The sequence below is a fragment of the Phocoena phocoena genome, chromosome 8, assembly GCF_963924675.1.
Source record: "Phocoena phocoena chromosome 8, mPhoPho1.1, whole genome shotgun sequence".
Lineage (NCBI taxonomy): Eukaryota > Metazoa > Chordata > Mammalia > Artiodactyla > Phocoenidae > Phocoena > Phocoena phocoena.
The window spans coordinates 83009206-83035375 of NC_089226.1; the positions used below are offsets into that span (position 1 = coordinate 83009206).

A 26170-nucleotide genomic window follows, 5' to 3' on the forward strand; every position below is an offset into this window, starting at 1 on the left:
AGAGTCTGTCTTTCTAGACATATTTAGCAATAGGTTGACACTAGCTAGACTGAGTGACCTCGTCAGACTGCTTTTCATTCTCTGGATCTGCCCTCCATTTCAGCCTTTTTACCTGTATGTTAAGGAAAGTTGTAATTTGTTAAATTACAAAATATTAAAGCTAGATAGGACCTTATAGATACATCACCTAATCTAACATGGTATCAGTATCATGCTGCAATGTCCAATATGGTAGCCACGAGCCACATATTCCAACTTAAATTAAAATTAATTTAATTAAACAAAATTTAAAATTCAATTCCTCAGTCATACTAGTCACATTTCAAGTGCTCAATGTCATAAAGTTTGTTTCCATCATCAGAGAAAGTTCTATTAGACAGTGCTGGATAGGGGTTAAGCCCCCAGTTCTTAAGAAAGACAATCTGGGTTAGAATCCTAGCTCTATCATGTACAAGCTGTGTGACTGGGCAAATGACTTGGCCCTTCCTTGGCAGAGTTTCTGTCTCCTTAAAATGGAGTAATAATAAGCTAATAAGCGATGATGGGATTAAAATAATTGTTTTGAGGATGAAATAGGTTCTTACCCAATTCATTTAGAGCTGTGCCTGGCCTATGGTCAACACTCAATAACTGCTGGGTTTTATTATTAACCCACAGGAAACTGACACCCACGTGCTCACAGACAATCATGAGCAGATATGGGGTTAGTGCCCAGATCTTCTTTTTTTAAAAATATATTTATTTATTTATTTTGGCTGCACAGGGTCTTAGTTGCAGTATGAGGGATCTTTAGTTGCGGCACGCAGGATCTAGTTCCCTGACCAGGGATCAAACCTGGCCCCCATGCATTGGGAGCACAGAGTCTTAACCACTGGACCACCAGGGAAGTCCCAGTGTCCAGATCTTCTAACTCCTGCTCTTCTTCTTACTATGCCACCAAGCCTCCAGCATATTGCTTTTGTTTTCAATTTATCATCATCAAATGAGATGCTTAAACATGAACACTCATATGAGAAAACATATTATTTAATATTTTAATTATTCCATTCAAAACTATTAATTTAGAAACATCCACTAAAAACAATTTTTACATTTCAAATAAAATCATTACCTTTGCAAAGCAGAAAGTATACTATGCTCATTGCCCCATATGTTTTTTAAAACTCAAGGAAAATTAATGATAAGTCTTTTAAGCACTAGCTCATTATATCATGAAATAAGTCAATAAACTAAATAATTGCTTATTTAAGATGATTTAAAGAACATCTTTTAGTGTTTAAATCTCATTCTGGGAAAACTGAGTTAGGTGATTCAGATTGCTTTAACCGAACACTTGTTAATTTACCTGTCACATCCCAGTAGCAGAACAGCATTAGGATCCAAGAAGGTTTTATATGCGACTGTAATGCCACCTCTGGCAAATGCAGTCACCTGGTCAAAGGTCAAACCCAAAACAGGGTTTAGTGGAGATCTGAAAAATGGAAAAAACATCAAATCTATCTGCAAAATTATACAAACACTGAAATTTGAGTACATATAAACAATAAAACATACCATATCCATGTCTAATAAAATCCAGAAATAAGTGAATTTCCTATTACACAGCACTATTGTTGGTATCCTATACTTATACCTGACATGCACATTTTAGTTTATTTGTTTGATTTATAATATGCGAAGGATAGTTGCAACACATGTAATTTTTAAAAATAATTTCAATAATAAAAGCTAAGTATTTAGTTGAGAAAAACAACCAACTGTCATTCCTATAATGTTCATTTTTCATGTATAACTACAATGCAATACACCCATGATGATCTTTGGAGCTTATAATCAAATTAATCCTTCATATTTGGCTACAAACAACTGTTTTTTTGTGAGCTCACTAAATACTATGCTGATTTGATTTGTCATATTACATACCGTTAGGTACATTGTTTTAAGATAATTTAATTATATGAGAATTAAAATCAAATGGAAAACAGATCTTAAATAAAAAGAATGGCCACTATGTCAATTATGAGCCATTTTGTTTTTGAAATTGGTGACAAACACTTGCTCTTCAACTTTAGAATCATAGGACTCAATCACATCACCTGTGTAGTATTGCCAAAAATATTTAAACTGAATCTAATCATGAGAAAACACTCACACAAGTCTAGAATGTGGGACATTCTACAAGAAAAGTGCCTGAACTCTTCAAAAAGAAAACCAATGTCGTGAAGAATAAAACAAAAGATGGTGGAATAGTCTACATTACAGAGAACTAAAGAAAATAACTAAATGCAACAGATGAAGCTTATTTGGATACTGGATTACAAAAAAAGCTCTAAAGCAGATTTTGGGTAGTATGAACATAGATTACATATTAGACAATATTATATTATTGTTGACTGTGTTAGATATTATACTGTGGTGATAGAGAGAACATCCTGTTCTTCAGTTATGTGACCTGTAGCATTTAGGAGTAAGACTTTATGATTGTGTGGAATTAATTCCAAACAGTTCAAAAGAGAGAGAAAGGAGACATAAGAGAGGTAAAACAAATATGGCAAAATCCTTAAATTGCTGAACCTAGGTGAAGGATATACAAATATTCATTGTATCAAGTTTTCTGTAGATTGGATTTTTTCAAAATAAAAATTGGGAGAAAAACAAAGGACTCAAAATAGAAGCAGATATTGGCAAAATCATCTTTTGCAAACGAGTAACCTTACCCCCCATATCAACATATATTAGACACGTTAGAATTACTCCCTGAAAATGAATATCATTTACTTAGTACATATTGCACATTTTCTCAATATATTTTAACTAGATGGAAATAACTTTTTTGACATTAATTTAGAAGTTTCAATAGTGGCAAAATGCTATAATGGTTCCCTAATGCCTCATATTGGATTCAAAACCAGAAAAAAATAATACATTATGCTATTAAAATAGCTATGATATACAAACAAATATACACACTTATAAATTCCGCCAACTACAATCCTCAGTTGATTTTAGAATATTCCAGATACTTAGTAATTTTTGTTACTTCACAAATATGATCCAATTAACCAAGAACAAGTGTTTGATCATATTAAAATACTGTATTATAGCAAACATCATTAAAAACATCATAATTAGTCAGTCATTGCTTTCACTTTAACAATGATATTTAAGAAGAAATTATTAGATACATTTTATTAAAGCCTTTCCTTGTAACTGGAAGAGCTTGCTAAATTATACAAGAATTCTTGCCGCTTTAAAATTCATCGCTATTTTTATCATTGTAAAAATAATTCTCACAATGTAATTAAATTATATTTTGAAATCTGCCTACAGAAGAAGCACCATTCCTTACAGATACTTTTTTAGTTTTATAAATTACACAGCATAAGATACTAGTAAGCATTTTAATTTTACTCTAATGGGACAGATGAAAGATTTTGTAATATGCCACCCACAACAAATCCTACCAATGTCTCCCAAAACCTTCATGGATTTCTGAGTAGATTAGTTCTCTTTGAAATTTTGACTATTAGAATATACAGTAAATCTAATCAGCTCCTAGTTCTGTCTATGCTATTTTTGTTAAAATTAGTGTATAATCAACTATATTCTACATGCAATATTTCCCCTATTCTGTTCTACAGATAAAGAGCTAAAAACGAAACAAAACAAAAAGATTAAAAGTAGACAGAAAAGTGTGTTTAAGTTTCCTGACAAGCAGCTTCAGAGTTCATCTGGATGTGTCCTGTCAAAATATGCATAAATTTCCAAGATATTCCACACAACAGCCAGGCTCATCAGTGCCTGTAGACTGAAGCCTTTTTCTTTTCTTGGGAACACAGATAATTTTATGCAGGAATTTACCAATCTACAAAAATTTACACAATGCTCAGTAATAACCAGCAATTATTGTGGGATAATGTAAGGTGCTTTTGAGGAACATAACTTTGATAGGATAGGGTTTACAAGCTTTACCAATTTATCTTTGGCTGTCCTGTCATTGGAGCTTAAAAGGTTAAGACTTTATTTGTGAAAACATAGAGAGATAGTGGGGAATCATGTTGTCTACAGCTTCATAAATCTTGCTTAAGATCCTTTTCAATTACCATCCATTTCTCCTTTAAAAAGGGACAAAAAAATAGAGGAGTGGAAGCAGGTCAGGGCAGTGTGCGACAATGACAGTGTGATGGGCTTGGGCCCCCGTGGCGTTTCCATCTGCTATCATTAAGGTGACTACTCAGACATGAACAAATCCCACTTGCTGTGCTGACAGGCAGACTTCAAGAACTATGACAAGGCATTAAGACAGAAAGTCAGGGGGGTGGGGGACAGAGAGAGAGAGATGTCATATCCCACAAACAATACTGCCTCACACACACAAAAAATGCCCCTGGAATTTTATTGGAATTCAAAATAATTTTTTTTTTTATAAAGGGTGCTACTTGGCTTCTCAACTCTCCTTTTAAATTAGCTTGTCCCAGAAAGATTGAGAATAAACACCTTGCTCCTACCTGTATGCCTTACCATAGGAGACCCAAATTTTTTGCTCATTCTTCAGCGAAAGTGGATTCTTAATTTCTTGACCGTGCTCGTCGAAAAGCCGGATTGAAGAAAAATTGAGGCCTGGTGGGTTGATGGAAGAACCTTGAAGTCTTCGATGAATCTTGAAAAGTAACTGGTGGTGGGGAGGGGTGTGGAAATGAAGAAGAAAAAGAAATAACGTAAAATGTGAACACCTGTGATAAACTGTCTCTACTCTGTAACAGATGAAGTCCAAACAAATGATAATTAAATTCATACAGAATGTTAAAAGAAGTGTGAAATGATGGCAATGTTTAGCTCGGTGTAAAGTAACAAAATGAGCATGGGCTTTTAACCAGCAGGGGGTGCCACAGGCTCGTGATTGAGCTCTGACCCCTTGGCACGGGGACGGAAAGCAGATGTGACAGTCTTACAGAAAGAGCATTTAGCTTCTACACACGGTACCGGTCCTCTTTGATAAGGGTTATGCTTTTCTTGTCTGAGCTACACATTCTGTTGGGTCCTTCCAGAGTATGTTCAAGTTTTACAATCAGCAATCTCCCATCACCGAGACTAACCTCAGGTAACCAACGGTGGAACAATCCACCACTGACAGGACTGCAAAAATAAACATGACTTTCCGGCTTACGCCAGCCAATTCACTTAGAAGAACTCTTCCTGGATGTATTAATTAAGAGCTCTGCAGAAGCTTGCGAGCGGCTTCAATAGTGGATGTTTTCAAGTTTTAAGTAAGATGTAATCGAAGTGTGAAGTATGAAATGCTATCATTTAATATGTTAAATAATAGCATTGTCTGTGTTTGCTTCTATCTTATACTTAGAATCTCTAAATTATCAAGATATTTCTAACTGAAGGCATATTTCAAATAAAAGTAAATCCGGCTGAACCGTGTTGCACATGGACTTTTAAAAGATATTTTTCATCATTATCTGTCACCTTTGAGTGTTTAGGCCTCTGCTCTTTCCCGCTCTGTGCCCCAACTATCCATCACTCTGTTTTTCCCCCAGCCTTCTGTCACAGGCTTCCTTTTCTTCTCTGCCTTGTCAGTTCTTGTGTCTCTCAATTTCTTGTTACTCTGTAATCTCGGCAGGGATGCAGATATAGTTGTAGCCTTTTCTTGCCTAGCTGCTGTTCAGGGTGCCTTTTTTGCTCCTTCTATTAATTCCCATTGAAGGTATATTGAGACGTGCTAAATGCCGAGGCCCAGAGAAAAGGAAAGGCGTAAGCCTGTCATATATCTCCAGTTTCCTCACCTATTGGCTGTAAACTCTTCACAGAGTAAAATATTTTCTATGACCAGAAACTATATCTATAGAAGGCCTAAGGCTTAGGCTTTGCCCTAATTAGGTATAAATAATCTTATCTCCAACTTCATCAGCTTTATGTTGTTTCCATCAGCTCTGCACTGACCAGATATTTTAGCCTTGAGCATCAGAAGGGCTGAAAATGATGATACATCTTTCCTTTCATTAAAGTTAATACTTTTCATCCAGCATAGCCAAGTCCTTTGAGTTAAAAATAATGATTACTATTCTCTTTAGGAATATAATAGGCAACGTGTTAGAATAGTAAAAATCTGTGTTTTGTTTTTTCACTGGAACCACAAAAAGTTTTGAAATCCATGGACTGTATTTATAAAGCCCTACATTTATTTCTGTGTGGTCTCAGCCCTTGAGCTTATTTTTTGTGGCTTTGCTATTATTTCAGAAAACAAGTAATGTTGATCACTTTTTAAATCACAGTGATTTTGCTTTATAGGCATCTCCTTTTTGTAAAGGGAGAAGATATAAAAAATTTAAGGCCTGATCCAGGAGAGAAATAAGCACACAAAGAACAGGAGTGTGTGGTAGAAGGGATGTGAACACCTGACCACTTAACCAAATTCACTTTCACAGGAGTTGCATTGCAATCTCTATTTTCTCAACTTGGCAACACACTGCATTTTAGGTGTTCAAAGATGAGCATTCGACAGCCTACAGGAGGTAAGGCCTCAATGTCTTTCATCTCTAGGTCATTGGTGAGGGCTGGGCTATAGTGACCAAAAATAGTGATAATCTTCACCCATCTATCTTTAACGTTGTCATCACCAGGGCTTTATAGGATAAGAATTCGTTCAGGGACCTGAGAAGAGTGTGAAACATCTTAGGCTAGTGATTGAGACAAGTGTGCACCAAGGGAACAGTCGTCTTTGGGTGTCACAAGGGCTCTCCCAAAGAGCTTTATAATGCCCCTAGTTAAAGGTTTTCCCCCGATTTTCTTGCATATAGATGCAAACCACAGATCAATTTCAGTGTGCCATTAGCCAACAAAAGCTTTCTACAGAATAATATCTTCCTGTGTAATCTAACATAAATTCCATCTTCAATTTTTTATATGAACCAAAAAGGACAATATTCTAATGTGGAAAAGAGGAATTTACAGGTAGAGCATTCTAGGAAGCCTTTTGTATCATGGTGATTTGTATAGTCAGGGATGTGATGGTAAAAGAAAACCAGCCAAGGCTCTTTATCATTCTCTCTCTAATCAATCAAGGTAGCACTTCCCATCTCTTCTGAGCTCAGCTAGTGATCGGAATATCAGCTTTTGTGACTGACTGTGAAGTCCAGGTAATGGATACCACCAGGGAGAGGTAAGTCTGAGGGTACTGAACTGAAGGGGGGAAAAATGGAGCAAGTTTCTGAACAAAGGTCAAGCAACAGAGCCCAAAACACTGGTGTGCGCTCAGGCGAATAACCCCAATTTGTAAACAACAGGGTATTCAGTGTCCTTTCATGCAAGACAAAGACCCAAAATAAAGACCCTGAACATATTGGTTCTGCTTGAGAAACATCCCAATTGTCTGGAAAATAGGAAAAGGTAAGAATGCCTAAGATAAACCATCTGGACTTACTCACAACGAGCAAAGGAGAAGACCAAGGCTGTGTGTTAGTCGCTCAGGGTCTAGGGCTTGGAAATACCCTAGACGCAGAACACACCCTCCACTGGATATCATGTCACTTCTTTTCAATGTGTAAACAAGAGGGCAATTCCAGAGTCCAGTGTAGACAGATTTTCAAATAAAAGCATAATGAAGATTAAGATGCTATTAAGTAAGAGGTCAGGAGTTAATACTATACTAAAGCTGAGAACCTCCGGAATCCAGGAGTCAAGCTTGAAACTATAAATCTTTACAGATCAGCAAACGATTCATCTTTTCTGAACAACTTTAAAAATGTAATTGTCTAAATTAACTACAAGTAACTTGGAAGGTGCTCACAGTCATAAATGAATAGTCAGTAAACTCACCCTTTCCATCATATAGCCAGTTTGAATTGGGCTATTGGGCCCCAGATCTTTTTCACTGATACAAACAGAGATCTCTCCAGTGTCTTTACCATTTTCAAATATCTGAAAAATAAGCACATTCAAAATTAAAAATAAATACACGCACACATATACATACATATAAATACATATATAAACACAAGCAGTCCTGATTTTGCACAGTACAAGGCCGACTGAAACTCACGCATACGGTTAACTGTGTAAAGCAAAGACGGCCGGTATGAGCACATGCAAGTAATTGGCAATGAAAAGTAACAGGACTAGAATAGTATAAAGGAAGTCCCTTGATTCTCCTTTTGGTTTCAGTGTCCTTAACCTGACTGTCATTCCCTACAATCTTAAAATAGAAGGAAACACAGACACTAAAGGAGGAATCACTGACTACACCGAATGCTTACATGGGGCAAGCGTTAGGGAAAGGTCAGCTAGCAACCAATTAACCAGCTCATTTCATTCTTTTTGAAGAACATAAAGCCACCAATTATGTAAGGAATGTTTAATTTATATTTAAAATATATCAGTGTTCAGCTCATCTTTTGACTCACTGAAAGGAAATTCAACCTGACAAATGTATTGCATAAAGGTACAATGAAAGCCATCCGTTTTAAATGCATATAAGCAACAAGTTGCTGAGAACAGAGATAAAATTCAGAACATTGCATTATGCAATGCTCATCTGGAAAAAGAAAATGCTAGCTAACGTTCTGGTCAAAGGTATCCAAATAAACCAGTCCCAAAGGAAGCCTCCACTAGAGTGAACACCATCCTCTGACCATGCTGAGGGCCCACATGGGGTATGTCATTCACCAGGCAAGAAAGAAGGCAGGCCGATAGAGGCTTGATGAGTAACGTAAATCCTTGCTTTTTACTGTATTTTTTTCTCAAAAGTTCTTTTCTTCCCTTTCTAATAGACCTATCACATCAGAGTAACCATTTTATTTATTTCTAGTACTATCTCCAGAGAAGATAATTTGGGAGAATATTTTATTTAAATATAAGAAAGAAAACCATCTGTTTTACTTTTGAGACAGTTTGAGAGTTATTTAATTAGTCCTAACCTGGTTTAGGAAATAATGTGCTTCAATAGCACTTCCTCAGGCTTTAGGCAAAAAAAAAAAAAAAGGTTTAAAAGAAGAGTAACAATGTTTAAGAATGGTGGGGTTTTCTCCACTCTGTGCTTTTCATGGTACTGACAGCCTAGTGGAGATGGTACAGCTGTCAGCCTTGGGGCATTGATGCTCCACACTCTACAGTAGCTTTTGCTAAAGGGGATTTTTTAAACCTCTTTTCTGAGAAAAGGTACAATTCTGAACAAGAAATCTCTCTACTGTAGCCAGGAACTTTGTAAACCCAACTGTTGCCTACAAAGCTATGGGAAATAATGTGGGAGGAGAAGCTTACTGTCCCAATCCCAACAATCTCTTCAGGGCCCTCTTAAACAACAGAGCCATTTAGCAATTAGGTTCACGATTCTAGGCGGAACACATTCTGCAAGGTTAGTGTTGACAAAGGCTCAGTTTGGATAACTTATGGATGTTCCTTTGTCAAGACTTGCTAGATGTGGAACTGGAGTGCAGCACATTATATTCTAGAAGATAGCTGTGTGAGTGCTGTCAGACTGAGAAAGCAAATAGGACCTGGACAACACCTAAGACCTTCATTAGCTTACTGCTTTCTTCACTACTGTTAATAAGCCTTCCCTTCTATGTCCAGAAAAGAGTGTTCCCAAGAAAAAAAAAAAAAAGGCTCTGGCCTCTAAAAGCCCTATGAGGGCATAAGGAAAAAAGAGGTGCTTTATTGTTTAAGTAAAAGTTTAGGTGTTTAAGTGAAAGAAATCTGCCCTCCACTAGTCATTCATATAATGTTTTTTTTTTTCTGTATTTCTACAAAAGTAAAAACTCCCCAAGCCGAAATTCTATGACATTCTGCTTTTCTTAAGGCTCAGCTCCTATTTTTAAGGTCTGTATCACTATGACCATTTTTTTTAATCTAAGTATTCTATTTCTTTCTTCCTTCGCATGAGAAGTATTTTTATTTCTATTGTCCAATGTCTAAACAAAGATAGCTCTCTAAACAGAGTTTATATAGGAAAATAAAAAATAGTCTACCTTTATTTTCCTGCTCTCTAATCCTTGGCTTAAGAAAAACCAACTGCTTCCTAGTGGCTATCTGCATGCCGTCACCTCCTTATAGTTCTAAAACTAAATTCTCACCGTTGAAGTAGGGTGATACAAAAAGCCAGCTAAAGGCTACTTGAGTCCCTAGCTGAGGAGTAATGCAATAGAATCTAAAAAAAAAAAGCGGGGGGGGGGGATCCAGATCCTTTCAAAAACATTGTAGCTAATGACTATTGAAAAAAATACCTATAAATAGGAATTTACTTCTATGCCCTTAGTTACACAAAGTACAGAGTTTCTAGGAGGAGTTTCCCATGAACTTCAGTCTTTTTACTTTCCTTCATGTCAACAATGACTTTTCTTCAGCAGAATTAAATTAGGTTAACACCAGTGTTTCACTGTAATGTCGTTAATCAATTCTTCATTCAGCAAATATTTATTGAGTGCCTACTATATGCCATCCACTGCTCAAGTGCTTAAGATATACCAGTGAACTAAGATTCCTGACATCCTGACAGAACAAGTAAGTAAATCATGTAGCAAGGTCAGGATACATTCAGGTCTGTGAGGTCTGAAGTTTATACAACTTGGTGGGCCTTCTTTAACAAAAAAAAAAATGCAAAATTACAAATGGAAAACTAGATACAAAATATTTATTTAAAATGAGAAATTACAACAATTTACACATATTAAAAAGCTCACACATAGTAAAAAAACATGACGAAATCCAGAAAAAGTCACAAAATATTTTCATTAATTTACTATCCAATGCACACTTTTTGGCTGAATTGTCTTCAATCACCTCTTCATTTGGTAATCTTGTAACATTTTCTATAAGGAGAACAGGAATATAATTCCATCTTCCCTCTTGCATGGTTAATCAAAAAATTTCTATTATTGATTAGAAAAATTTCTCTCAACTACACAACTTGGTTGGTCATTTCATAAAAATTTTTAGGACTGATGTCAACTTTGGGAAAAGCTTGATAGTTTACTTTAAAATATGAGCTGTAAAATGTGGAAGGATTTTCTACAAGTTACTTGACTTTCTTAATTTCACACTATGTTTTTCCTCCACCACCCATATACTTTTGGTGACAGGCACTCTAGTCCACAGTCAAAAAGCAATACACTCTATGGCCAGCAGGTAGTAGCCATCTTCCTAGAAGCTCTTCCCATACCAGGGTGGCTTAGCCCTAACTGAACCACGATACAGGGAAATGACTGCAAACCAGTAATTACATCCCACTATGCTCAAACTAAATGTATCCTCAACTCAACTTCCCCTTAGCCAGACCTCAAAAATGCCTGCAACCACTTCAGCTCCAGCTGGTGCAAGGGAAAACTTGACAGAGAGGAAGTTGGAGTGGAAACAGACAATGGTCTCAGTCAATTGTAGTTAAAATATATTATATTTGCAAATTTTACAGAAACATGTGAACACATTGCTAGGGCCTCTCCCAGGGTTTTGGAAGGGGCCTAAGCAGGAAAGGGGCCTTGAAACTTAGGTACATGGGTATCATGGTAAATGCACCTTGGAGGAAGTTAGAAGGTGGTAAGTGCCATGTAAAGAGGAAAAAATATAGCAGAGAAGGGATATAGGGCCTAGGATCAATGAGTGGGATGGGTGGTGGTCACCATATGAAGCAGGTGATCGATCAGAAAAGGCTTTCAAGAGAGGAAAGATTTGAGTGAAGACTTGGAGATGAGAGAGTTAGCCAAGCAGATAGCTGGCAGAAGAGCACTGGAGGCAGAGGGAGAGGCTAGAGCAAAGAAACTAAGGCAGGAACGTGCCCAGTATGTTCCAGGAACTACAAGCAGGCTGGTGTGATGGAAGCAAAGTGAGAGAGAAGAAGAGTAAGTAACGTGAAATCAGAGGGTTAAGGGGTGGGCAGCAAAATGGGGGATCCTTGGAGGGACTGGAACAGAGCAGTAACAGGATCTGACTTAAAAGGAGCATCGGGGCTGCTGGGTGGAGAGTAGACTCCAGGGAGCAAAAGTTATCCGAAGGGTGAATGACTGTGGCTCAGAACAGAGTATTAACAATGCACTTGGTTATAATTGGTCAATTTCTTTCGTTCATCCCAGAGTAATTTGTTCATTAGTGGGGTTGGGAAATAAAATTTGTAGCTAGGCTAATATTTCTGGACCGTGATGTCTGCATCTATGGATGTAAATAAATCAACCTAAGTATAACTTCATATGTAGTTTCTGTGAAGGCACAAAAATGTTTACAAACTATCAAAAGAACTGTATTTACTGTGAAGATTTTATAGAGGCAGTGACCAAAACATAAACCAAGCAGGGGGAAGATGACTTGAATAGGATGTGGTTCTTTGACCAGTTTGCCTGGCATCATTTATGACACCTATTTAAGGACTTGTATAAGGCCTAGTTCAGTGCCATTATCGGCCTTTAATGCTATAAGTCTGGTTAAGAGCTAGCTGTCGGGGACCAGCAGGTTCCCAAACTCTCTATAACGGCTGGACAGACCACCCAGGAAGCTCTTCTGTGCGTGAGTGGAAGGCCAAACACCTAAGCTTCAAAATGCCTCAGGAGGCAATGCTGTCAAGAGGCAATAATAGGAAAATGACACCGCAGTGTGTTCCCAAAAGTTGGGAGGCTGTACAGTAACAGGATTTACTACTAGAGGTCTGGTGAAGGAAAGGAATATAAAATAGCCTCACAAAACTATTTGGCATACTTCAGGTGAAATAATTAAATAAGTTGGGAAAAGGCTAACTTACATGTTGTCTTGGATTAGGGTCCCCAGGAAACAGACTCTGAGACCAAAATTTACCTGCGGGAAGTTTCCTGCAGAGCGTTCTCAGGTACAACACAGGTGAGGGGAGTGAGGAAACAGGAGTGGGCAGAGGGAGAAGGTAAACTGTGATGTAGTTGCAACAGAGGCCTCTGGTGGGAGCTCTAGACCTGGGATGGCCCCTCAGAGTTGTCCAGAATTGAGGCCAGGGAGTATGGCTTTGCACTGCCCACCAATCAAATATTGGATGCAGATTGCCCTCAGGATGGGGGCCTAATCTTTGGAGAAGCAGCAACTTCACACCAAGGGCAACTGTCCGAGAAGAATGTAGCTGTGGCAGCTGGAGGTAGGGGGTGATTATCTCAGTCCTGAAGAGGGAATCCAGGTAGTGTGGCATGGCATCCACTACACACGTGCACAGTGATTCGTAGTGTAGAGTGCGCACACCTTTAAATCACTCAATACTCAAAGCAACTGGATTTTACAGGTGAGTCTCAGAGAGGTTAAGTGACTTGCCTAGTGCAAATCTACTCATAAGGGGCAGCGAGATCTTTAGAAATCAAGTCGTCTGATTTTTTTCCAGCTTTATTGAGATATAACTATCATATAACATGTAGGTTTGTGTACAACGTGTTGATTTGATACACTTACATATTTCTAAATGATTACCAGGGTTAGCTAACACCTCCATCACATCACATAATTACCATTTCTTTTTGTGGTAAGAACATTTAAGATCTACCCTCTTTAAAACTTTCAAGTAAATAATACATATTAGTAACTAAATCACATTCTTCAGCATTGTATCCCCGGAACTTATTCATCCTCTGACTGAAAGTTCATACCTTTGGACCAATATCTCCCCATTCCCACCTCCAGCCCCACCTCAACCCCTAATACCTACCATCCTAGTCTCTGTTTCTACAAGGTCGGCTTTCTTAGACTCTACATATAAGTGATATCATACAGTATTTGTCCTTCTCTGTCTGACTTATTTCACTTAGCATAATGCCCTAAGATGTTTTAAATTACAAACATCAAAATTTACTCATATCTAAGATTAGAGATCCTACAATATGAAACTTAATATGAAAATTTTTAAAGGTATAGAAAAGTAATTTATAGAAGTTTTTTTTTTTTTTTTTTTTTTTTTTTTTTTTTTTTTTATGCGTTACGCGGGCCTCTCACTGTTGTGGCCTCTCCCATTGCGGAGGACAGGCTCCGGACGCGCAGGCTCAGCGGCCATGGCTCACGGGCCCAGCCGCTCCGCGGCATGTGGGATCCTCCCAGACCGGGGCACGAACCCGCGTCCCCTGCATCGGCAGGCGGACTCTCAACCACTGCGCCACCAGGGAAGCCCAGAAGTTTTTTACCTAAGTCAAAGAACATGAAAATTAAAATGGAATATCTTCTTATGTGAGAAGCTAATTAGCCATGAAAAAAATCTATCCAATCAGAACTCAAAGTAACCTTTAGAGATAGAAAATTCACTCTAAGTGAACTAACATTGTATGTGCATTAAATCAAATAAATGTGCTATTACTTTTTTTATTGTTACAGACTTGTGAGATAGTTTATAGAATGTCCACATTTTATATATCTTCTCAAATGTATAATATACTATAAATCAAATTGTAAACATGTCTAATTTTAATATTCAGATAAGAAGATAATCACAAGGCAAATATTAAAATTATGAGATTCAGGCAATGAAAAGTTAACAATGAATTAGTATGTTTATACTGCATATAGGAAAATGTGTTTTAATGCCTAACAGAGATATCTTTAAACTGTGCTTAACAGGTAAGGAGACAGTACATTTGTCCCAAGAAATAAAAATGCACTTATGTGAAGACACGTTATTTCACTGTTAAACTTCACCAGTCTAAGTGGGACCTGAATCAAAAATCAAATAACATTGTTTTAAAGCCCAGAAAAGGTATATTTAAGAAAATAATTTATTTTAAAAGAGACATTTTAGATATCCTCTGTAAATTGCAGCACAGCCCACCATTTAGAAGATATAAAGTGGGTGACTGCCAATGGTGTAGGATTTTAGGAGTGGGCTAAAAGACTCTGACCCCAAAATACCACTCACATCAACTTGCCAATACTAGCTGAAATTCCAGTTGGAGGGATACTCTTTTGTCACAACTGAAATACCACAGCTCTGTGAGAGAAAATAATATTTGACCTTATTGGTTATTGATCTTTGAGGCTAGGATTTTCAATCTTGGCTCTCTGGAATTCCTCAGAGGGCCTGGGGTAGGGCTGGTGGATAGGGGAGTGAGAGTGGGGAGCTGTGGTCCAAAGTGGGAGATCAAACCTGATGAGTGAGTCTGTGGGGAAAACCACCAACCTGGCTTCAAAAGGGGTACATCCTACTTTCATTTACTTTACATAGGGCATTCCAAGAAAAACTTTGATCCAAGAAAAAAAAAAAGGTTTGATACTGTCTTAGCTTGAAAGAAAGTATGGTATGCCTTTTTCTTGAAGTAAGGATGGTACCTGACAGCCTGAACTGGGGGGTTGGAGTTGGGTATGGAGAAAAGGCCACGGGGAGCCAAGGATGAAGCGGTCTGCAAGATGCCCTCACCAGCTTCACAGTTACCCTGGGAGTGGGCCTGTGTTCTTTTCCTTTAAGCATTTAAAGTCACATTTCACTGCTTTGTCATAATTTTTTTAAAGGGCTTCTCCCCAACCCCATTTCTGACAAAGTAAAATTTCTAAAACAAGGTGCATGATGCTGCAAAAAATAATCTCTTTGTATCCAATTACAATCCTCACTAAATTCATTACATGAAAATGTTTAAAATTATATAGAAGATAGTGACAAGGTAAATGTGTTTGCCTGATGTTCTAAGCCAAGTAATTTCTTTTTCTTTTTTTAATTTTCAATTAATTTTTTTTTTTTTTTTTTGTCTGTGTTGAGTCTTCGTTGCTGTGCGCGGGCTCGTCTCTAGTTGCGGCAAGCGGGGGCTACTCTTTGTTGCGGTGCGCGGGCTTCTCATTGTGGTGGCTTCTCTTGTTGCGGAGCACGGGCTCTAGGCACGTGGGCTTTAGTAGGTGTGGCACACAGGCTCAGTAGTTGTGGCTCGCGGGCCCTATGAGTGCAGGCTCAGTAGTTGTGGCACACGGCCTTAGTTGCTCTGTGTATGTGGGATCTTCCTGGACCAGGGCTCGAACTCCTGTCCCCTGCATTGGCAGGCGGATTCTTTTTTCTTTTTTTTTTTTTTTGTAGTACACCGGCCTCTCACCGCTGCAGCCTCTCCCATTGCGGAGCACACGCTCTGGACGCGCAGGCCCAGCGGCCACGGCCCATGCGCCCAGCCGTTCTGCAGCATGCAGGATCCTCCCGGACCAGGTCACGAACCCGTGTCCCCTGCATCGGCAGGCGGACTCTCAACCACTGCGCCACCAGGGAAGACCGGCAGGCAGATTCTTAACCACTGAGCCACCAGGGAAGTCCCCAAGTAATTTCAATAAGTCCCTTATAGGGCTTCCCTGGTGGCGCAGTGGTTGAGAGTCTGCCTGCCGATGCAGGGGACACGGATTCGAGCCCCGGTCTGGGAATATCCCACATGCCGCGGAGCGGCTGGGCCCGTGAGCCATGGCCGCTGAGCCTGCGCATCTGGAGCCTGTGCTCTGCAACGGGAGAGGCCACAACAGTGAGAGGCCCGCGTACCGCGAAAAAGAAAAAAAAATAAGCCCTTTATAAATGAGAATATTTCAAGGAGAAGTGAAACAAAGATTTTTCACTTTGTCTAAATTAATTTTGTGCCTAAAATTATATTTAATTGGGATTAAAATATCAATATCAGGTATGTGGGTCCTGTCAGTAGCTGAACATTATATACCAGATTTTGGTAAATAAAGGTTTTTCAAAGTTCCTGGGCTCAATATATTTCTTCTCAAGGAAAGTAAGGGCTTTTTTGATGAGAAAAGCATAGCCACATCCCCCCAATTCTATTTTACTAGGGAAAAGAATACTATACGATTAAACATGAGCCAAATCATCAGACTTCCCCAATTCTCAGCCTCAGAGATCATATTCTCATCTTTCAATAGAGTATATGTTTTTAATGCTATTCGGTTTCTTTTTTATATATGCCTGGGAAGGTAATTTTTCCCCCTAATATGAATAGATACTCTGAGTAACTAAAACCTATGCAAAAGTTTATTGCCTAGAGCAATACATTTTCATTTTTTTAAAAATCCATTTTTTATCATAAAACATTATCAACGCTGTAGGTAGAATCTGAAGTAGGAATAGATGCATCACTTCATTTGCACCTACTAGAAAATCTGCATTCATTTCTATGTTCAAATGATGAGTTAATGCTTGATAATATTCATGGTGAGTCGAGCTAACATAGATGTCAGTGGGTAATCCAGGGGACAGGAGCATATGCAAGAAGAGAATCTCAGTGACTTGAGCATCTCAAACACTCTGTGAAAAAGCTAATTGAGAGGTAAAGACAAATTAACTGCTATGGAGAAGGACAGTCTCCCTGAGAGAGAGAGTGTGCCTGCAGCAGTAAGGTTCAGTGATTGCATTTAGTCTGCATAACTGCTAGGACAGTAATCCAGCTCTGGCCTGTGGACTTTCCCTGCTGACTGCCCACCTGGCAATTCCCTGGGCACCTTCAGGACTGTCAGGACTGCACAGGGAAAGCCTGTCTCATTACAACGGCTCTGCATGGGAGATCATGCCCCGCCCAACCAATTGCTCTTCCCTGATTTTGATACAGACACAGTTTTTCAGTTTTTCTCTTCATTGGGTCTAGGAGGGGAATATTGTATCTTCCTGCACATAGAGATTTACACCTGGCTGCAGATGCCTGTCAGGAAATAGGGTGGGGTGAATACACTGGCATTCCCCCACCCCCCAACAGGCCACCAAAAAAATGAAAAAAGAAAGAAAAGAAAAGAAGGCAAGATGGAAAAGAGCACTGGAAAGAAGGGTAGGTGAGATATTTCAGTGCCTACTGCTAACAGCTATCCCATGAGATGTTAGCAGGCATTCATGGGATCTAAAGTTTACTTGCCTTTAAAATGGACAGTCCAACATTTGCCTTGGTGAAATCTACATATGAAAACTAATTATCTCCATCACATTTTGTCCAACATTTAATATATGTTCTTGAAGTCACAACAATAACATTGAATATTCCAGTTTTACTCTCTAGAAACAATTCCTTTGAAAATGAAGTTTTTAAGTTGGTATGTTTTACTACTTGTACTTAGAGCATATCCTAAATTTGTTGTCCCACTGTTTACTCAAATAATGTAGGTGAAACAACAGAGAAGCTCAGAGATTGTAAATACATATATGGGAAAAGTGGTTAAACAGAAAGACAAGGACCAAGGAATGTACAATGGAAATAAGAACATAATATGCATGCAGAACAGTGATGACACCATACCCCCCCAAAAAAAAGTCTTGCCACTTGACCTCAGTTGTCTCCTTTAATTCATTTAATTGTTCCATAGACTCCTAAATATTTAAATAAACTTCCTATTAAGTTTTATATATGGTTAGAAAACTTTACATATGGATATATATGGTTAGAAAACTTTAAAACTTTTTAAAAATGGTCACAAAATAGAATACAAATCTCAAATGGTTTCATGGTGTCGTTGTGCCTTTGGTAGAGCAAATTCAAGTCTCCAAAGCATAGGAAAGGCCAGGACGGTATTACAGATAAAAATTAGCATCTTTTCTGTTATCAACGAAATTAGCCCATTTTCTAAATACAAACAAGCCTGTAAACTAAAATGAAATTGTAGTAAAAAGCTGAAAAGACCTACACATTAGTTTTATTGTCTTCAAAAGGAGGTGTCATATTGTTCAAATTAAATAATCAGCCTTGGGCCAAGAAGGTGTTGCAGGCTTCTCTGCCTCTTCCCACTGTACCAAGCACAATGCCTTGTAGACATATGTGTTTAATAATGTATGGGTTTATTGGACTATTCACTTAAATTTTTCTTTTATTCTGTAACTGGAAGAATAAAAATTGTTAGATACATACTACCTAGAGGATGAACTAGATGCTGGACAAAGACCTTCTTTAAAAGTAAATCTCTGAATTATCCCTTTTTAAAAACTTAAATTTCTATATGCTTGGAGAGAACACTATAACCAAGCAATATAAAAACAGAAATGCTAAAAAAATCTCCAAATCACGGCCCTCTGAATCTTGTTTTTATCCAGATTACTAAATTCCACCATATTTCCCTTGCTCACAGCCAGAGTGGATTCATGTAAAGTTAGTGGAAATTAAGCCTCAGGACCCTTAACTTGCTCTAGCTCCTGAGAATGCTAAAAGTTGAGAGTGCTGGAAGCTGTAGAGCATCAATAGGTGGGGAGGGGAAGCCAGGTAGTAATCAGAGTATTTCTATGTAAGAATGTCTGATAAGTTGCCTTAAAACATCACAGAAGAAAGAATCTGAATCTCCAAGTCTCCATTAATTTGTTGTGATTTATTTTCTCATTCTAAATAAATAGTCACTTTCAGGCTTAATTTTAAAGAGGCTCCTCTCCCCCAAATTTTACAAGATCTAGGTCCCAGAGAAACTGGATCTGCCTCTACTGGCAGCAAATGGAAGATAACCCACAAAGCATCATTGACCAATTGTGCGTGAAAAGCACTACTAATTCCAGTAAAAGGACTTCCCTGTACCCATCTTCTGCTCATTCCCCCGTGCTTTCTCCCACCTACTCACACATCCCACACTCCTGCCCATCAATTGCCTGTCAGATCACCCACCTTCCTACTAGTTTTTCCACCCACCATCCCCTACAGATTTGCTAATACCCTTTCCTATCAATCCTTTCTTTTCTGCTCTCCCAGGGAAACGCTCACATTTCTGACAGCATCTCCATGGGGATGAAGAGGAAGAGGAGTTGCAGCGAATGGACAGGACTGGGAAGGCAGAAGTCACTGAGCTATGGCTGTAGCAGATGTTCGCATAAGGCTGAGGGTGATGGCAGTGACAGGGGATATGGGGTAAGAGAAGGTTTGGAATAGTAAGAAATTGCTCCAAAAGCTTGTTACCTGAAGGGCTTCGTAAATTATGCCGCACATTGAGTGTGACCACTAAGGGTAAAAACAATAAGAAATCTCATCAACTTAAAAGGTGCTATGATGTGATGGAAAGAGAATGTACCAGATGTGATGGAAAGAGAATGTACCAGAATACAAAAAAGTGTACACTGGGGCTGTGACTACATATGAGTGCATATGGAAATGATATGCAAGGGTGAGAATGGTTATATAAGGAATAATGTGATTACGGGTGATATAACTTTTTCCTAAAATTCTTCTAATGTTGGTATGTTGTGTTTTCAATTTTTTTTTTTTTAACAAGGAACTTTCCCATGGCAGGATGGACACTGAAACTATTCTCGGTCTTTTGTCTTATGTGTCTATTTAAACTGGGTACTGTATTATGCAAAAATGGAACTGAGGCAGTATGGAACACAGAGCATGTCCTTTTAAGACGTGATCTTCGGGCTTCCCTGGTGGCGCAGTGGTTGAGAGTCCGCCTGCCGATGCAGGGGACACGGGTTCGTGCCCTGGTCCGGGAAGATCCCACATGCCGCAGAGCGGCTGGGCCCGTGAGCCATGGCCGCTGAGCCTGTGTGTCCGGAGCCTGTGCTCCGCAATGGGAGAGGCCACAACAGTGATTGGCCCGCGTACCGCAATAAAAAAAAAAAAAAAAAAAAGAGGTGATCTTCTAATATTAAGACCTAACCAAAAGCTGCTATTTTAAAATTATCAATGAGAGACTTCCCTGGCGGTGCAGTGGTAAAGAATCCGCCTTCCAATGCAAGGGACACGGGTACGATCCCTGGTTAGGGAACTAAGATCCCACATGCCTCAGGGCAACTAAGCCCGCGTGCCACAACTACTGAGTTCGCGTGCCTCAACAAGGCAGCCCGTGCGCCACAGCTACAGAGCCTGCGCACCCTGGAGCCCGTGGGCCACAACTAGAGAGAGAAAACCCACATGCCACAACTAGACAGAAGCCCACGCACCGTAACAAAGAACCCGCGCACCGCAAAGAAAGATCCTGCATACCTCAACGAAGATCCCGCGTGCAGCAACTAAGACCCGATGCAGCCAAATAAATAAATAAATAAAAGGGAAAAGAATTTTTAAAAAATAGATAAAATCATCAATGAAAGATGTGATGAGGATGATAAGCTCAGTGAAAAAGTGAAGGCAACCACACATAATATGAAAAAGCACCCCAGGGGATTTTTGGATCACACCCTGCCTACAGCCCCTAGTTGAACACCTAGAAGCTCTAGAAGATGATGATGACTATAATATATTATGTTTCGTTCTTGAAGCTGAGTCCTGGGCTCACATATGTATTCAACAGTGATACAAATCATCAAATAGAGAGAAGTAGAAAGATAATCATTCCAATTCACTGTTTTATCAAAATGAATAGAAAAGGGGAAAACTAGGTTTTATTGGAGCCATGCCTTTCAGTTATAAATGGAAAATGGATTGATTGATTGATATATCATCTAACACTCTGCATAGCACATGCCACAAGGTGGGATAAAGTTGTTCATAACTACAAAAGTCACGGCCCTTGCCCACAGTGACTCAGAGGTAACTGGGCTAGAGACAGTGCTCCAAAAAAGGGCAGTTCATTCACACTCCATGGAAACAGAGTTTGGCCAGGCTACTGATATGAACTGATTCTGGAATTAACAGAGGATGGTATGCTGCTGTGACCTATGCTCAATGTCTCTCCAGTTGGAATTAGCAAGTTCTCCTCACCTAGAGAGTATGGAAAAACTCCTCAATTCTAAGAGATCTGCAATTCTGAATACTTAGGGTATACTTTGCTAATCCAGTTTTGTCTCTACTACCTAGCTATTTCAGATGTAAGAACTCGTTTAGAAAACTACAAATCTCTATTTCTTCTCCAGCAGTCCAAACATCTACTCCCAAAAACATGGGGGTTGGAGGGAAAGGAGAAAATGCATTACCATGAATAATACACAATAATTTATTTACAATGTTCCATTTAATTTTATATGAAAAACATGTCAGTCACTTTGGGCATCCAAGACCAACTTGCCTTTCTAGACTAATTACTGGAAAGTCCTATGTGCCCTGTGTTGTACACGACCCTGCCTTTGCCCACTCAGTGGCTATAGGTAGTTGAATTAATGTCAGGGACCTAGGTAAGGCTGGACTGACCCAAACAGATTCTCTCTTTAAATGATTTGAACTAGGAGACACAAAGACTCTCGTCAGATGATGATGGCCATTTAAACCTAAGAGTTAGGGAGAGCTAGGGGCCATAATTTTCCTCCATGTACATACAAAGGAGTAAAAAGAGAAAGCCAGCTTGCTGAAAGAAATGAGAAATGAAAAAGCTTAGAAACATGAAGAGCAGAGAGACTATGGGGCTTCAGGAGAAAGAGATATGGAAAAGAAGTGACTTTGTTGTGAGAATCGGCTGTACTTCCTGGTTTTCATTTCTGTGAGATTCCTTTATGTTTTCAACAAACCCTCTTTTTATTTGAAATGGTTTGAGAGGGTTTGTGTTGCAGGTCACCAGAGAGTTTTGATGTAAACATGGGATTTATATCATAGAGCAGATGGGGAAAGAGGAAGCTCAAAAGAGGGGAGAAATAAAATGAAAGTTCCCTTGACCCCAGGCCTGGCCAAGTGCAGACAGGGAAAGGCAAATGTGGGGCTCTGAAATGAAAAGTATGGTTTGCAGGAATCTTTGGTTTTGCTTTTGTTTTGCTTTTTTTCCTTTTTACTTTTTTATTGAATTATAGTTGACATACAACATTAGTTTCAGGTGTACAACATGGTGATTTGATCACCATGATAAGTCTAGTGACCATCTGTCATCATACAAAGTGACTACAAGGTAATTGACTATATTCCCTGTGCTATACATTACATCCCTGTAGCTTATTTATTTTATAACTGGAAGTTTGTATCTCTTAATCCCTTTCACCTATGCCGCCCAACCCCCACCAACTCCCTCCCCTTTGGTAACCACCAGTTTGTTCTCTGTATTTATGAGTCTGTTTCTGTTTTGTTTGTTTGTTTTGTTTTATAGATTCCACATATAAGTGGAATATAGTATTTGTCTTTTACTATTTGTCATATAGTATTTGTCTTTCTCTGTCTGACTTATTTCATTTAGCAAAATACCCTGTAGGTCCATCCACATTGTTGCAAATGGCAAGACTGCATTCTTTTTATGGCTAACATTCCACTGTGTATATATATATCCATTTGCCTATCAATGGATACCTAGGCTGCTTCCATATCTTGGCTAAATAATGCTGCAATGAACATAGGGGTGCATATATCTTTTCAAATAACTGTTTTCGTTTTCTTCAGATAAATGCCCAGAAGTGGAAGTGCTGAATTGTACGGTAGTTCTATTTTTAATTTTTTGAGGAACCTCCATACTGTTTTCCATAATGGCTGCACCAATTTACATTCCCAGCAACAGTGTTCGAGGGTTCTCTTTTCTCCACATCCTCACCAAAACTTGTTTTTTGTTATATTTTTGATAATAGCCATTATGACAAGTGTGAGGTGATATCTCATTGTAGTTTTGATTTGCATTTCCCTGATGGCTAGCGATGCTAAGCATCTTTTCATGTATCTGTTGACTATCTTCCTTGGAAAAATACCTATTCAGGTCCTCTGCCCATTTTTTAATTGAATTGTTTGGGGTTTTTTTGATGTGTGATTTCTTTATATATTTTGGATATTAAGCCCTTCTTAGACATATCATTTGCAAGCATCTTCTCCCATTCAGTATGTTTTTTCATTTTGTTGATGGTTTCCTTCGATGTGCAAAAGCCTTTTTGTTTGGGATAGCCCCATTTGTTTATTTTTGCTTTTGTTGCCCTTGCCTGAAGATCTCCAAAAAAATATACTGCTAAGACTAATGCCAAGGCAGCATACAAGAAGCATACTTCTTCTAGGAGTTTTATGGGTTCAGGTCTTACATTTAGGTGCAAAATGGCAGACTGGATCTGTAACCAAGTCAGAAATCTGAAAAAGAACGATGCTACTGGACTACAGGAACACTTGACCTTGATGTCTTGAACATCACTTCCTAAGCCTTTAGCTGAATAGCATAGACTATGAGAAATATATTATCGTGTTTACCTTGGAATTACACTTCCCCAAAGGCCAATTTTTACATGGTAACATTCTCATTCAAAATGTAAACAAGGAATGCCATTGAAGAAATAAGTTATAGACAGAAAATATAATGTTTATAATGTTATTTGCAGAATAAGACTGAATATTAAGGGGAACTGTAGAGATAAAGGCTGATCAAAATACAATTACTTCGAATGTTATCACATTCAAATATGAACATAATCAAAAGGAAATGAAGAATTGTAGTTATGGTTCTTTAGATGGAAAAGAGCCATACTTTGAGTAATTCAATTTTACTAATTATAGTCTCTTGAAACATGAGATATGAGATTATAGAACAATCTTAATTTGACAGACTTAAACAAAAGTATTTAAACTCCCTAAGCTTTCAGTACCTAAACCACTTTAGCTGAGTATGAATTTTTTTTTTTCCTCTTCCAATGATGAAATAGCAAAGGGTAGTTTAGGACATTTAGCCATCTTGTCCTAACAAATAACCAATTCACCTTTTTTTCCCAGTATATTCTTACGTATTGATTTTACCAAGTGAACCCAGACATCTGTCACACTTATCCAATACAGATTCTTTTCCTTGGAAATGTAGTTATAACATCAATCAGTCACCTGGCCTTTCACCCCTAATTCCTATTGCCACTGTCTGTCAATTATTAAAGCTTGTCCGTTTCTCCAAATAAGTTATTTTTAAAAACTGAAATACACAGTGACTCCTGTGAAAAATATGTTTCTTAGAAAAGCATGTAAATTGTTCATGATTAATTTCTTCATTAAAATTACTTTTCTGGGTTGAAAACTAAAGTTTATAAACCCATATTTCAAAGACTTCTAGATATTTTCTTTTAGAACATATTCCCTGAATGGTAGTATTAGCACTTGTAATCCAAACTCCAGTTTAAGGAAGACAGCATAAAAAGAAATCCAAGCTGAGTGGCATTATTACAAGGGTCTTCAAATGGAGCAGAGTGGTTTGTCTCTGGCTGAACCCATTGAGAGTCACAGAATGACACCCACCTTGAGCTGCAGGCCTCCTGGGATAAGAGTGTTTGCTGGAAGGCTTTTAATGTGTTCGTAGACATAAGAAGAGAACTGCTCCTGCTCAGCCTGTAATTGGGGGCCAAGTTTAGAGAGATGACCTCTGTTGCTTTTGATAGCTGTCTGCAATTCATCAATCAGCCTGTTCACCTGGAGGGGTTAAATTACAAGAGTTCTTAGCAAGAAGTAATTGTTGATGTCACACCTATTAGATTTTTGAGTACTTAGTTTGATGTGGGGAAGATGACTTCAATATAAGAATTTGAGTATAGATCTATGTTCAAGTAAAGCGAATAGGCGATATATACATTCCTTCATCAACAAATTTTATTTATGGGAAAATTTCTAACTTTGTACTTCAGTAATATGGAATAGGTACCCATTTACAGTTGCTGAATAAAAATTGTCTCTAGGTACAAAAAGAACCATATACATTGACAAGTTTGCCAAGGACTTTTAAAGTGCTTAACAGAATAAGACCTCTCTAAGACTTTAAGTAATCCAATATATGCGCCAATGACAATATTTATTTCTATTACATGTACCTTCCTTTTAAGAATATTTTATTTTACCATCTGTATGTTACCTTTAAAATTTGTGATATGTATATTAAATTCATTAACATTTTGTGGCCTTTTAAATGAATCAGTCTGTTCTCTTCCTTCCAAATACTTTAAAATATAATTTTCCAAATTTCATAAATGCAATTTTTCAAAATATCCATACCTCAAAGACAATGCTCTATTCTAGACAATATTTTGAATATATACACATTTCTGAATAATGCATAGAATTTTTCCAGAAACAGCAAAGGCTTAGAAACATGTACCTTTTATATTTAAATTTATGGATTTCTAATCAGAATATTTAAGAGACATATGAACTTGACTTACAGGTTATTAGTAAGACATACTGAAGACTCAAAATTAGTACGTTAATATTTTAACCCTTATAGTTTACAAATTAAAAATCATTACAATTCTTTGACCCTTCATTGTGTTGTATAAACTTATATTCTCTCTAATAGATTGGATTCTTACATAAACACTGGTCGATACATGGTAGTGACTAAAAGAGATGAAAAGCAGGAATTCTCTTTATCCATGATCTTTAAAGTGATCAAATTAGACCCATCTAGAATTATGAATGACTGTGAACAGGGCATGGATTTTTGAAATCTTGGGTTAAAATGCTGGCTCTTTCAT

The 26170-nt window shown here is 38.1% G+C and overlaps 1 protein-coding gene across 1 annotated transcript in view; it reads right to left on the bottom strand.

Moving 5' to 3' along the window:
* Positions 1 to 26170, bottom strand: part of DCDC1 (doublecortin domain containing 1) — a 435371-nt gene that overhangs the window by 210632 nt on the left and 198569 nt on the right. Inside the window, exons 9-12 of the mRNA XM_065882422.1 lie at positions 24945 to 25115; positions 7825 to 7926; positions 4509 to 4672; positions 1346 to 1471 (exon numbers count right to left, since the gene is read on the bottom strand). Of these exons, the coding sequence (XP_065738494.1) occupies positions 1346 to 1471; positions 4509 to 4672; positions 7825 to 7926; positions 24945 to 25115 (563 nt within the window). The remainder of the gene's footprint in view (positions 1 to 1345; positions 1472 to 4508; positions 4673 to 7824; positions 7927 to 24944; positions 25116 to 26170) is intronic.